Source organism: Anomaloglossus baeobatrachus, chromosome 3 (assembly GCF_048569485.1).
Source record: "Anomaloglossus baeobatrachus isolate aAnoBae1 chromosome 3, aAnoBae1.hap1, whole genome shotgun sequence".
Taxonomy (NCBI): domain Eukaryota; kingdom Metazoa; phylum Chordata; class Amphibia; order Anura; family Aromobatidae; genus Anomaloglossus; species Anomaloglossus baeobatrachus.
In genome coordinates this window covers 123337341-123351122 of record NC_134355.1, presented here as the reverse complement: position 1 = coordinate 123351122, position 13782 = coordinate 123337341, and the positions used below count along the sequence as shown (strand labels likewise).

The window sequence follows — 13782 nt, the reverse complement described above, 5'->3', positions numbered from 1 at the left end:
CCAGAGGCGGCATAGTGACCCCGGTAATGACGCGCACTGATACCGCACTGTCTGCACTGGTCCCGGGCGTCCTGCCGCAGAGGAGCTGCTCCCACCACTGCGGGCACCACTCACCTGGACATAGTCAGAAGCCATAGGCGAGCGCGGGGCCGGCACAGCTGCTGTCACTGCCGAATAGCTCCACATCACGGCCGCTCTCCTCTACGTCACTGCGAGGCGTCTGCAGGAGGGAACGTGATCAAAGCGTCCGCGCTGATAGGCTGGAAGACACAAGGAATGCAAGGAAGGAGCCACGTGATCCGATAAGAAGTGGGCGTGGCTTGTCATCACGCTGGATTCTAGTGCCGGGTTCTGTGTGCGCATTCCCGGGGTGTGAGACGGAGGAGGACGGGACCCGGGGGGGGGAGGAGGACGGGACCCCGGGGGGGGGAGGAGGACGGGACCCCGGGGGGGGGAGGAGGACGGGACCCCGGGGGGGGGAGGAGGACGGGACCCCGGGGGGGGGAGGGAGGACGGGACCCGGGGAGGGGGGTCAGCTCAGGGGACTTAGGTCCGCTCGGGGCGTTCGAGGTTTCCTGTGTGAAGGGCGGGTGATTTAGCTCTAGAGAAAGGAGATGTCATACACGCAGCTGCCGGTATTTCTGGTCTCCCAGCGGTGCCTGCAGACTCAGCGGAAACATTTGGCCCCGAGCAGCGTGATATCTGGAGTCCAGTATTAAAAGCTGCTTTCACACATCAGTTTTTTGCCATCAGGCATGATCCGCCAAAAAAAGTGATGCAACGGATGTGGCGAAAAAAACGGATCAGTCGCATCAGTTTTTTCCATCTGTTTCTTCCATTTTTTTCACGGATCCGTTTTGATACTGAGCTTGCTCAGTTAAAAAAACCCGGATCCGGCGGCCGTAATCTGTTTTTTGCCGGATCCGGCGTCCATTGGCTTCCATTATAAAACCCGCCGTACGGCACCGGATACGGTGCAATACTTTTTTTGCCGGAGACAAAAAACGTTCACTTCAATGTTCCATCCGGCCGCCGGACAAGCAAATTCTGCCGGATCCGGCGGAAGCTGGATGGAACGCAAGACCATCCGGCGCTAATGGAAGTCTGTGGGGAAAAAATGCATCCAGCGTCAACAGACACCGGATGTGTTTTTTCATGTTTCTGCTGGATTGTGCCTGATGGCAAACTGATGTGTGAAAGCAGCCTGAGGCTAAGTTCACATTTCCGTTGTTTTGCATCAGTCACATACGTCGCTTGACGCATGTGACTGATGCGCTGTACAACGGATGACAAAGAACAGAATTCTTTGTCGGACTCCGTTGTGTGCGGGGGGGCGGAGCGCGAGGGGGCAGAGTTTGGGGTGGGTTGAGCCGAGCAGGCTATAGCACTGAGGACGTCAGTGCCGCGGGGACTGCAGGGCTGGGGACAGGTGAGAGTGTGTGTGTGTGTGTGTGTGTGTGTGTACATGCTGAGTGCGGGAGGGAGCGGAGCCGTGTCGGGCTTCCTGCACAGCCAGGGTAAATATAGGGTATAAGCAAAGCACTTTTTGCTTGGTTACCCGATATTTATCTTGGTTACCAGCATACACCGCTTAGCGCTGGCTCCCTGCACACGTAGCCAGGGTAAATATCCGGTAACTAACCAAAGCGCATTGCTTGGTTACCCGATGTGTATCCTGGTTATGGGTGCAGGGAGCCAGAGAGAGCATGCGCAGCAAAATCCTACGGATCGTGCTGCTCAAAAAAACGTTACAGGCTGCGTTCCTCCCGCCCGGCGGTCAGTCGTTCCACAACTGATCAGTCGGGCGGAGGGTGCAACGCAGCATCATCAGTCACAATCCGCCGCTCATACAAGTATATGGGAACAACGGAATCCGCCAAACGGATTCCGTTGTTTACCAGAGCCGCGGATTGTGACTGATACAAATTGATGGAAGTGTGAACCTAGCCTAAGTTGTAAAATGAGCTTAGTAGACAAGGGGTCGGTCCTACAGTGAGTGACAGGCTTCCTTGTGTGTATACAGCTGTTAATCACTGATTAGGACCACCCTCTTAAAAGTTCAGAAAGTACAGGGATTTAAAGGGTTGTCCATTAAATTGCAATTGATGCTTGTTAGGGCTCAATTCCACTTGCGCACAGATTCTGGTGTTAGAGCATTGGAAGTGATATGATGACCCTCTGCTGCGAGCGTCAGCCGAGGGTCATGTGACTGAGATGAGATTTTGTGATCGTATCACAGGTGGAGAGGGTAGGGAGGGAGCACTTTCTCCCCATCTCCTCCGCTGCCTGTCTGCGTATATTGCACACATATATATATATATATATATATAATTATTTTGGATGACATGTGAGTGCAGTGCGATGTTTCACATGCTCCCATAGACTTGTATGGGTGCGTGTGAGCCAAGACTCGCTGCCAAACACAGCGTGCTGAGATTCATTCTGCATGCCGATATGGTACGAGAAATCAAACGCAGATGGACACTGCCCCATAGTTTTGCACTGGTGCAAGTGCAGTCTGATATACTATCAGATTGCACTCGTCTGTGCAAAACGCAAGTGGAACGTACCCTTCGAATCAGGATTGGTGAGGACTCGGCCCTATTTGCTCCGCTGTTATTAGGTGTGATGTTGGTTGAAGCTGCTGATCTCCCGCCTTACACATAGGTAGGGTGCTGGATGCTCTAGTTGCCAGCTGTGGTAGGACTCCTGAGTCAAGCGATGAAGGAAATAGGAAAAATGATCCGGCACTGATTCTCCTTTTAAGATAAAATCTCCAAAGTCTTTATTAGAAATATTAAAAACATTGTGAGGGCCGAGTATGAATCTTTACATGGAAACTTTACGCGTTTCGGACTACACCATAAAAACAACTAGAGTCCTTAAAGGGAACCAAACATCAGGATTTTCGTGTATAAGCTGCAGCCAGTGCAGTGCTGGCACTGTCATGCACAGTGTGTACATACCATCAGGGGGCAGCTCGGGTGTTTAGGCAGTGAAATCCAACTTTATAAAGTTTGAAATTTCGTGCACTTTTTGATTGACGTGTGCACCTCTGCAGATAATGTCCGGGCGGGTTATGCAGGAGTTCCCCGCCCCCCCATCAGCCTGTTCCTCCCTCTCTCCTGATGTCCGGGCGGGTTATGCACGTGTTCCCCGCCCCCCCGCGCCACCTGTTCCTCCCTCCCTCCGGCTGTATGTAAATATCTAATCTTCAGAAACATGGCGCCGGAGTGGGCCTCTGCGCATAGCGCTGATCCCCGGCGCCATGTTTCTGAAGCCCGCATTACACAGCTTGGTGTCTGCAGACTGCAGAACAGCTGATCGGAGGACGCGATATCACTACCGTGACCGGGTCTCGCAGCACTGCCGTCACGGGGTCATGTGAGTCCATTGTGAACTTACCTCACCTGACCCACGATGTCGCTGGCAAGCTCCTGTCCTGGCCCGGTGTCCTGAGGCGGCACGTCATCATAGCTACAGCTGATCGCGTCCTCCGATCAGCTGTTCTGCAGTCTGCAGACACCAAGCTGTGTAATGCGGGCTTCAGAAACATGGCGCCGGAGATAAGCGCTATGCACAGAGGCCCACTCCGGCGCCATGTTTCTGAAGATTAGATATTTACATACAGCCGGAGGGAGGGAGGGAGGAACAGGCAGCGCGGGGGGGGGGGGGGCGGGGAACACGTGCATAACCCGCCCGGACATCAGGAGAGAGGGAGGAACAAGCTGGTGGGGGGGCGGGGAACTCCTGCATAACCCGCCCGGACATTAACAGAGAGGTGCACACGTCAATCAAAAAGTGCACGAAATTTCAAACTTTATAAAGTTGGATTTCGCTGCCTAAACACCCGAGCTGCCCCCTGATGGTATGTACACACTGTGCATGACAGTGCCAGTACTGCACTGGCTGCAGCTTATACACGAAAATCCTGATGTTTGGTTCCCTTTAATCATAAGTTGACTTATGATTAAGGACTCTAGTTGTTTTTATGGTGTAGTCCGAAACGCGTAAAGTTTCCATGTAAAGATTCATACTCGGCCCTCACAATGTTTTTAATATTTCTAATAAAGACTTTGGAGATTTTATCTTAAAAGGAGAATCAGTGCCGGATCATTTTTCCTATTTCCTTCATCCACTAACCGGTTGGGACTCACCGACGGATCCTAGGCACCCGCAAGGTCCAGCAGTCCGGGCAACAGGTGAGCTGAAGAATTTTTCTTTCCTTCATCTGATTTGAGTCAAGCGATGCCAGGGCTTCTTTAAACTCCGCCCCTAAGTGTGTATTGGGGTCTTCCCACGAGGAGTGGAGGGAGGCTATCCTGGAAGTGGTTTGGCTTAAATGTCTGGTCACCAGCTGAGTCCAATATAGCCCAAAATGAGTGGCGATATGTCCTCTGTATGTTTCACATCTGCATGTTCTCTGTTTTTTACATCAGCAGCAATTAAAACATATCCAGTTTGCCATTTACATAAAAATCTGTCCATAAAAATCGGATCCTATACTGATGACCCGTATGGGAGTGAAAACAAATTTCAGCGTGCACAATTCTCTTCTGTACAAGACTCGCCCATTCAGGTCTGTAGCTGCACAAAAAAGTTTAAAGGGAACCTGTCAAGTCCAATAGGCACCCAGTACCACGAGCAGTTTTGGGCGCATATTGCTAATCCCTGCCTAATAGTCCCTGTATACACTAGCATAGATAAAGAGATCTTTCGAAAAAGTATTTCTAAAGAACTTTTATCGTATGCTAATGAGCTTGGGGACTAATCCCAAGGGTGTTGCTTTCCTTGCTAGTCGGCTGCACTATCATGTTAGCACGCTCCTGTGGGCGTGCTAACATGCTAATGAATGCAGCGTCAGAGGATGACCTCACTCATCTCTCCGCTGCCATCGCCTCCTGACGCTGGATTTCGGCTCAGTGCTCATGACCTCGGAGTTTCGGTCAGGCGCATTTCTTCAGTTTGAAGCCAGGATGCGTACACCCGGCTTCATAGTGCGCATGACCCAAACTCTGGGGTCATGCGCACTGAGCCGAAATCCAGCATTGGACGCGATGGCGGCGGAGAGGTGAGTGAGATCATCCTCTGACGCTGCACATTCATTAGCATGTTAGCACACCCACAGGGGCCCACAGGAGTATGCTAACATGCTAATATGGCTGACTAGCAAGGGAAGCAACGCCCAAGTATCCGCGTTGTCTTGAGGGGTGTCCGGACCCAGGGGTCGTGCGGCCACTCAAATGAAAGGGGTATTTACAGGGGATTGTGTTTAGAGTTCGTGACGCCACCTGTGGTGTGGTAATATGGAGTACCACCGCTGCAATTGGGTGTACCTGGGGGCGATGGAGTGGTGCAGCCAGGTGTTAAAACCCTCCACGGGTAGGGGGAATGCTCCGGAACTCGGTGATGGTGTCTGGGGAGTGCGTTGGATGTGAAGGGGGTCACTTTCATACTCACTCAGTAACTGACACCGACAACTTGATAAACCAAAGTTCTGGATTCCGCTGCCTCTGAGGGGAGCTAGTTTGGGTCCCGTCCCCAATGGTGCTGCCTGGTGATTCGTGACCTTCCTCCTGGCACTAAGTTCACTTCTCTGTTGGTCCCGGTAGTATGGAACGAGTCGGGCCTTGCTCCCCAGTATGGCTATCTGTGGGAGCTTGCTCTCAGGGTTCACGTTTGGGATTTTCTGGACCGTTTTTGTGGAAAGTTCTATCCCCCTCGTTGCGCTAGTACCCAAATTTGGAGCGGGTGGAGAGTGGATCTTGAAGGCTCCGTTCTCGTTGGGTAAATTGTCAGGTTGCCTGAAGCTACTCCCTGATCTAGCGTCCACGTACCCCATCGTGCCCTGGTCCCAGCCCGGTGATGATACAAGGCCTCCGGCTGTCCTCGACAGTTCTGTGCCCCTTGTCACAATCCCCTGCGACCGGGGGTCCAGCTTTTACTTGGTCCAGACCACCGTCTGCTACCTAGGTCTTTCCAAGGAGCCCAGCTCCTGCCATCCTCTCTCCTTCACTTCCAACTCTCTACTCACTTACTCCTGACATTCCTGACCTCCCCTTAACCAACCCCCCAAGTGGGCGACCCTATTCCACTCAGGCCGTCCACTGGTGTCTCTGGTGGGTGTGGTGCAGAGTGTACCTAGGATTTTAATTAGCTGATGTAGGCAACACCATATAATTGGGGACCCATAACCAAGAAGGATGTGGGTATTGCACGGAAGGGCAGATTGTACAATAACCTGTGACGTCCTGATGGTCCAGGGGCGTCACACACCAGTATGTCTTAGGCTACTTTCACACATCCGGTTTGAGCAGTGCGGCTCAATCCGGCTGTGAAACCTATGCAACGGATGTGGTGAAAACACCGCATCCTTTGCATAAGTTTTTACATGCGGCCCGTCCGTTTTTTTCCGGTTGCGGCATGCTACTGAGTATGCGCAGTGGAAGAAACCGCATGCGGCGGCCGGATGCGTTTTTTCCGCATCGCGCCGCATCCGGCGTCCATAGGCATGCATTGAAAAATGCGCCGCAGCGGCCGTATGCGACTTTTTTGCCGGAGCAAAAAACATGCCAGGGAACGTTCCATCCGGACGCGGCACCGGCTAAATCTGCCGCATGCGGCAAAAAGCGGACCGAACGCAAGCCCATGCGGCACAATATGGCACTAATGTAAGTCTATTCAAAAAAACCCACAACCGGCGACAAAAAAAACAGTTGCGGTTTTTCTGCAGAGCGCAGTATTGTGCCGCAGAGCAAAAACCGGATGTGTGAAAGTAGCCTAAACCTGTAACCTGTCCTCCTGCTCCTATTGTCTGGGGATGCTCTGTTTGAGGGTTGGTCTCTAGCCTCAATGTTGTTCTCGCTCTGTGTCTCGATCAGCTCTCAAGGCTCACACTCTCTCTGCTCCGGTCTCCTTCTTTTGCCACAAGTCACCCACGGTATATTGCCTCAATGATCTGCAGACTATATGCCTATACTTGAAACACGCTGGGTCTTCATTAACTCTTCCAGACGGAATGGTCTCTTACCCTATCAGTTAATCCCTCTCATTGTGGGCTAGTCCAAACACTTCACTTTATCTAAAGGCCCAGTCACACACAACGACTTACCAGCGATCCCGAAAACGATACGACCTGATAGGGATCGCTGGTAAGTCGTTGGGAGGTCGCAGGTGAGATGTCACACAGTCAGATCTTACCAGCGCTGCAGGAACAATACAGGTCAGTAGCGACCTGTATAACGATCTCAGCAGTCACTGTGTCCCTGTCACACAGTGTCAAACACAGCGATGAGTCCTGCCCAGCAGGACATCGCCTTTGAAGAAAATGGCCTGGACCATTCTGCAACGACTAGCGATCTCACAGTAGGGGCCTGATCGCTGGTAGGTGTCACACATAACAAGATCGCTAACGTGATCGCTACTGCGTCACGGAAACCGTGACACAGCTGCGCGCTCGCTAGCGATCTCGTTATGAGTGACAGTACCTTTACTCTAGTGTCTGGTACTACCTATACAAGACTTATACAATATACATTGTAACATATTACTCTATCACATATAGTCCTACTGTACATTACACATTATAATGTATCATGCATTGCATTAAACAGGCAAAAATCACATCGCATTACATTTTTACATATCACAGTTTACATGGCACATTATTTACAAAAGATGCAAGACACAATTCACATTACACTGCAAGACAATACAATAACGTTATTGGTGTTTTTAAGGGAAGGAACGCTGCAGCACCAGCCTACTTCCTTACATTTCGCCCTTCTTTAATAATGGTTGAAAATTTGACTACCTAGAAGATACCAATGCAAGGCCACATAAAACATTAATAACATCTCTCTTCCTGAGGGCAGGTGATGTCCTCTTTCCTTTTGGGTCAGCACAACCTCGGTCCTACTGGGTTAAGAGTTCAAGCTCTTTGAATCAAGGTGCCCTGGGCCAACACAGCAGGAGCCCCACCAGTCCGAGAGCACAGTCCATTTGCCTTGAACCCTATTGGAACATCAGGTCATCTATCCCCCACCCACTCAACAAAAGTCCTCTGGCAAGGCCACAGCCCATGAGGGGCCAAATCCATAATGGTGCACAGTCCATGGCTCTTTGGGTAAGTCCATGGCAAAAGGTGTAGGATCCTCTTTCTGCTCAAAGTCTCAATCCAGCAGGGAATCCTCAATCTGTGTAAATAAACAAGTGTGTGTGTGGGGGGGGACAAACTTCATCTATACACGTCCAACAACAAAGAGTCCTGGACTCAAGGTCATTCAGGGACTTGGTAACTGTTCCCGTCGAGGGTGCAACTGTTAAAATAAGGGCTTCCAGGAAGACAGCTCCATTTGGTAGCAGATCAGTTCCTGGCCTTGTTCATACCCAGGTCTAATTGTCCGTGGCCTGCCGTCATACAAAAATGGCTGAGCGAGTACTTTGGGCCAAATACACTACTCACAAAAAGTTAGGGATATTTGACTTTCAGGTGAAATTTCAGTATACTCCTAAAATACACTCCAACTTTTTTAATGTGACCTTCTCTAAACTTTTGAAAGCACATGTCCCATTTGCAATGTTTGAGTACTTTTTGCACAATTTGCTGTTCTGTTACAAGGAGCTTAATGGAAAAATGTACACCGGGTGTTTGTTCCATGAACTGCCCAATAAATTTCAGGGTTCAATTAGAATTTGCATTTAAACAGCCTCCTCATCATCCTGTTTAGATTTTGACATCATGAGATCAAGCCGACATCTAAGGGTATGTGCGCACGTTGCTTTTTACCTGCTTTTTACCTGCTTTTTTGCTGCTTTTTCTTCTGCGCTGTTTAATGCCAAAATGGATGTGTTCTTCTATTCAAGCAAAGTCTATGGGAATTTGGGTTTCTTGTTCACACTATGTTGTTCAAAATGCTGCCTTTTTGTGGCAGAACTTTGGTCAAAAACTCAGCTTTGCAGTGCAAAACCCAAATGGCAAAAACAATTGACATGTTGCTTCTTTGAAAAGCTGAGTTTTTGACCAAAGTTCTGCCACAAAAAGGCAGCATTTTGAACAACATAGTGTGAACAAGAAACCCAAATTCCCATAGACTTTGCTTGAATAGAAGAACACATCAATTTTGGCATTAAACAGCGCAGAAGAAAAAGCAGCTAAAAAGCAGGTAAAAAGCAACGTGCGCACATACCCTAACAATTGATCAATAGTATCTTGCCATTGCGAAGATTCAAGCAGGATGTTCTCAGACGGATGTGGCCACTGAGCATAGAGTGTCATAATGTCATCAGCAGATTACAACAGAGATACATGGAGACTGGAAGAGTCACAGAAAGACATAGAAGTGGACGTCCTTTGGCCAAATCCCACACTGATGACTGCTTCATTGTGAACACTGCCTTTCGGAATCTGATGATGGGTGCCTCTCAACTCGCTTAAATGTGCCTGGAGTTTTGTGGCATTCAAGTGTCACGTCAGACCATTCAAAACTGTTTACATCAATGAGGTCTGCATGCTAGACCTGCAAGGGAACTTTATGACACCACCAGCCATAGGTGTCGTCTTCTTGCATGGGTCAGAGAGCGTAAACGCTGGATGAATACCAGCCCCTACTGTCTGCTTTATCATAGCTGGGTATAAAATTTTGTGAGGACCGCACTCTTTTTAAAAATTATTTATTTAAATAATTTATTTAAAAAAAGCCACATGCAGTTTTTCTTATATTGATACACAGCCAAGATAAGCACACGGATAGGGGCTGCAGCCTCTAGCAGTATGTTTTATCTTTGTTGGGTATCATAATATGGGAGGACCCTATGCCAATTTTTTTATTTATTTTTACACCAATATAGGGACACACACAGCGTCTCTGACTGAAAGCAGTAAAACACGCTATCATACAGGGTGGGGTCATGTCTGACTGCAACCAACCAGAGGCATGGGGACTGCTGGTGGGCATGGAAAGCAGTGTGTATGTATGAAGGATAATGAGTGGCCCGGGAAGTAGCGTTACAGCCGCGCTAGAGACTGGTAAATATAATGCACCTGCTCTAATCCCCCTATCCCTCCTACCACCATTTTCAAGCACTCGATTCTGGTACCCATAGACTCATATGGTGATTGGCTTCCAGCTAGATATCTGGGCTTAATTTCAAGCCAGAACCGAGGTTTTGTGTTTAAACCCAGTTGGACCCGCCTATTCCGGTTATCTGCAAGTCTGCCCATCACTAGTGGTGAGCTGTAGAATTGATTGGTATCATTTTGAGGTAAATAAGATGTGTTGATTGCTTTTTAATGCACTTTTTTGGGTGTTTTGATTTCTCTCTGCTTCACAGCTTTTACCATAGGGTATAAAATAATAAAATAATTTTGAATTTTGTTAGATCGGACTTCCGATAAAGTGGCAATATTATGTTAGCAATATGATTACTCTTTAATTTCTTAGTTGGTTTATTTTTGTTCTTTTTTGTATTGACAAAAGGGGGGGCTATGTCCAACTTTTTTTACATTTTTTTTACTTACTTTGTTTCAGTCTTGTTATGGGGCTTTAACCTGTAATTAGTTACTATATAATATAATGATTCAGATGGCGGTGATGGGGGCCTTCAATGGGGCCCCTTACTGCCATGACAACCAGTTGGCATCACATGATGTGAGGGACGGTTGAGGCAATGGGCACCTGGCGGGCTCTATGACTTATACATTCTCCCACTGACAAATGAAGAATTACCCGTAAAAATACTGTGGATATATATATACACATAGATAGAGATATATATATCTCTATCTATCTCTATCCACAGTATTTATATATATATATATATATAAGTATTTGGACCGACCTTTTAATTATTTAAGTGTCATTATTATCACGGGTCTATAAATCCTAGCCCATAGACATGCATTTCACCTTTACAAGATAATATTTTTGTTGTGAAGAGCTCATTGAATTTGACAGTACTGCAATAAGATGCCACTTTTGCAACAAGTCAGTATATGAAATTTGATTCCTCCTAAATATTCCATGATCAACTGTATGTGTGAGTGCGCTACTTCTCCAGGATCCAACGCCATCTGCTTCATCCTCCATCTTGTGTTGCAAGGTCCCGCTGCTCTTTTGTGCATCAGGTTGTTCTGACAACCTGAAGTGCTCATGGGGCGTCACTCTCCTGGGCCATTTAGTGACGTATAGGCAGTGACATGTTGATGGAGAATTCAAGTAGTTGACATCTACACCATGACAATGTACAAAATTTCTGCTCATCCTTTGAACCACTTGACAAACTAGTACATTGTGGTATGGTCATGCAGCTTTGCAGCTTCAGTTCTGCTGCTGGCCATCACTGATTCAGCTCTTCGGCATCAAATCTTACAACGGTTTAGCATCTCCCGTACAACACTCCTCCATCCTGTTGTACCAGCACCACTTGAATGTGCTTTATTAGAACTGCTCATGCAGACCAAGGACTTTGAGGATCCACCTCACCAGGTAACATCTAAGGCCCGTTTCACATGTCAGTGAAAAACACAGACGTTCTTCACTGACGTGTAAAATACGCATATGTCCCTCCGTGTTCCGTGATTCACGGCACACGTGGGTTGTCCATGTGCAATCCGTGATTGCATATGGACATTACTAACCTGTCTTCACTGCTGCTGTCCATGGTGCTGATCTCCTCGGGTCTTCAGCGTCCTCCCACCGCTCTCAGCACCTACTTCCTGGTCGGGTTTTCCTGCTCTCATGAATATTCATGAGCCAGGCAGAAGCTGCCGAGAGCAGAGGCTGCAGAGCGAATCGCAGGCAAGGTAAGTTGAACATTTTTAATATTTAATATGTCCGTGATTTTCTTGTACGTGTTTCACTGATCACACACACGGATCACACCATAGTGTGGTCCGTGGGTCATCAGTGATGCCAGACAAAAACTGACATGTCTCCGTGCAGAATCACGGCCAAGGGTGCACGCTGCACAGAGACACGTTCAGTGAAAAATCACTGATGTGGGAGCAGACACATTGATTATAATGGGTCTGCGTATGTCAGTGATTCTGGTACGTTTTAAAAAAAGCACAAATGTATCAGAATCACAGACGTGTAAAAGGGGCCTAACAGAGTAGTATCAGTCAAGAGTGGAAGTGCCTAGCAACTCGGCCTTGAAGTGAAAGACCGCGTTAAGTTACAGAGCGAGGACGTCGAGTTCTGAGGCAGATAATGCAGAAGTTGCTAACGCTTTGCTGACTTACTAACGAGAGCTCCAAACCTCCTCTGGCAATAACATTGGTGAAACAGCTGCATGAAAGCTCTACATCACCAAGCACAATGCCAAGTGTAAAGTGTACTCACCAATGGACTGGACTCTTGAGCAGTGGAAATGTGTTCAGTGAAGTGACAAATTTGGATGTCTGATGGATAATTATGTCTGGCAAATGCCAGGAGAATGTTGCCTGCCGGACTGCATTCTGCCAACTGTAAAGTTTGGTGGAGCACGGCTAATGCTATGGTTGTTTTACAAGGGTTATCTTAGTTCCAGTGAAGAGAAAGTAAATGGAACTTCGGATAATATATTGGATAGCACTATTTACCAGCAGATATAGGGTTAACCTACAGGCTAATAGCATTATTAAGGTTCCCTGCTGCCTTAGGTCTCCTTCATATGTCCATGTTTCTGGTACGTGTGGTATCCGTTTTTTTACAGATACTACACATACCCCTTATAAACTATGGGGCTGTTCAGATGTTCATGTTTTTACAAGGACCGTGTGAACCACAGGGAGAGATGTCCATTTTTTGTCCATTTTTTTTGCAGCACACGTACAGCACAGGGATAGCATGCATGTGCTATCCGTGTGCTGCACGTGTTTAACATTGAAAGTATAGGAGAAGCTTTGTAATATCTTTTTCTTTAGCTTTACTGGAAAAACGTGGATTACACACTGATGACACACTGATAGAAAATGCTGATGACACCAGTATCGATTTCACATGTACATTTTTTTTAACCTCTTCATGACACATTAAATACTGGGTACGTTATGGATCGTGCCAGGTTAATCCCTGCCACCTGCCGAGGGCAGCCGCCAGCGATCCTTGCATGTGTCAGCTGATTTGAACAGCTGACAAGTGCGGCTATCAGGCACAAGTGGATCCGCTCTCCACTCGCGCCTTTTAACCCTTTGCATCTTGCTGTCAAAATGTGACAGTGAGATGAAACTGCGCCACAGTAAGCATTCACTTACTCATCGGCATTGGAAATCACGTGATGTGATCACGTGGCTCCGATGGTTGCCATGGTAGCACAGGATCCTGGTGGCTATCATGAGTCAATTCCTTTTTGGCCCCTTTCAGACATCCACGTTTAATCAGGCACAAGCCACACGTATGAGTATGGTCATATGTGTGTCATATGTGTGTTGTCATCAGTGTGACACATTATGGAGAAAACACGGGTCTTTGAAATAAAAAGATTTTCTATATTCACCTGTATCCAGCACTATTTTCTTCGGTTCTGCGGTCTCCTGCTTCTGATCCCTGCTCATTATATTCATTGATTATTCACTGCACTGAAGAGCTGGAAACAGGGGCATTGCGGGGACAGGTGAGTATCCAGCAAGCAGTGTGTGTGCAGTGACGTCCAGCAGGTCATTGGAGTTTCCAATGAACTCTGATGACATCCTGATGACACACCCGCGCTACAGCGGGTGTCACCACAATGACTTCACGGGTTCATCAGAGTTCATTGGGAACTCCAATGACCTGGACGTCACTGCATACACACTGCTTGCTG

General features: G+C 47.9%; 1 protein-coding gene across 1 annotated transcript in view; it reads right to left on the bottom strand.

Annotated features, from left to right (window-relative positions):
• ENTPD6 (ectonucleoside triphosphate diphosphohydrolase 6) overlaps nt 1–238 on the bottom strand; it is an 82817-nt gene extending 82579 nt beyond the window's left edge. The window contains exon 1 of the mRNA XM_075339419.1: nt 115–238. Coding sequence (XP_075195534.1) covers nt 115–122 — 8 coding nt within the window. The 5' untranslated portion in view covers nt 123–238. The remainder of the gene's footprint in view (nt 1–114) is intronic.
• Nucleotides 239–13782: the final 13544 nt, after the last annotated feature.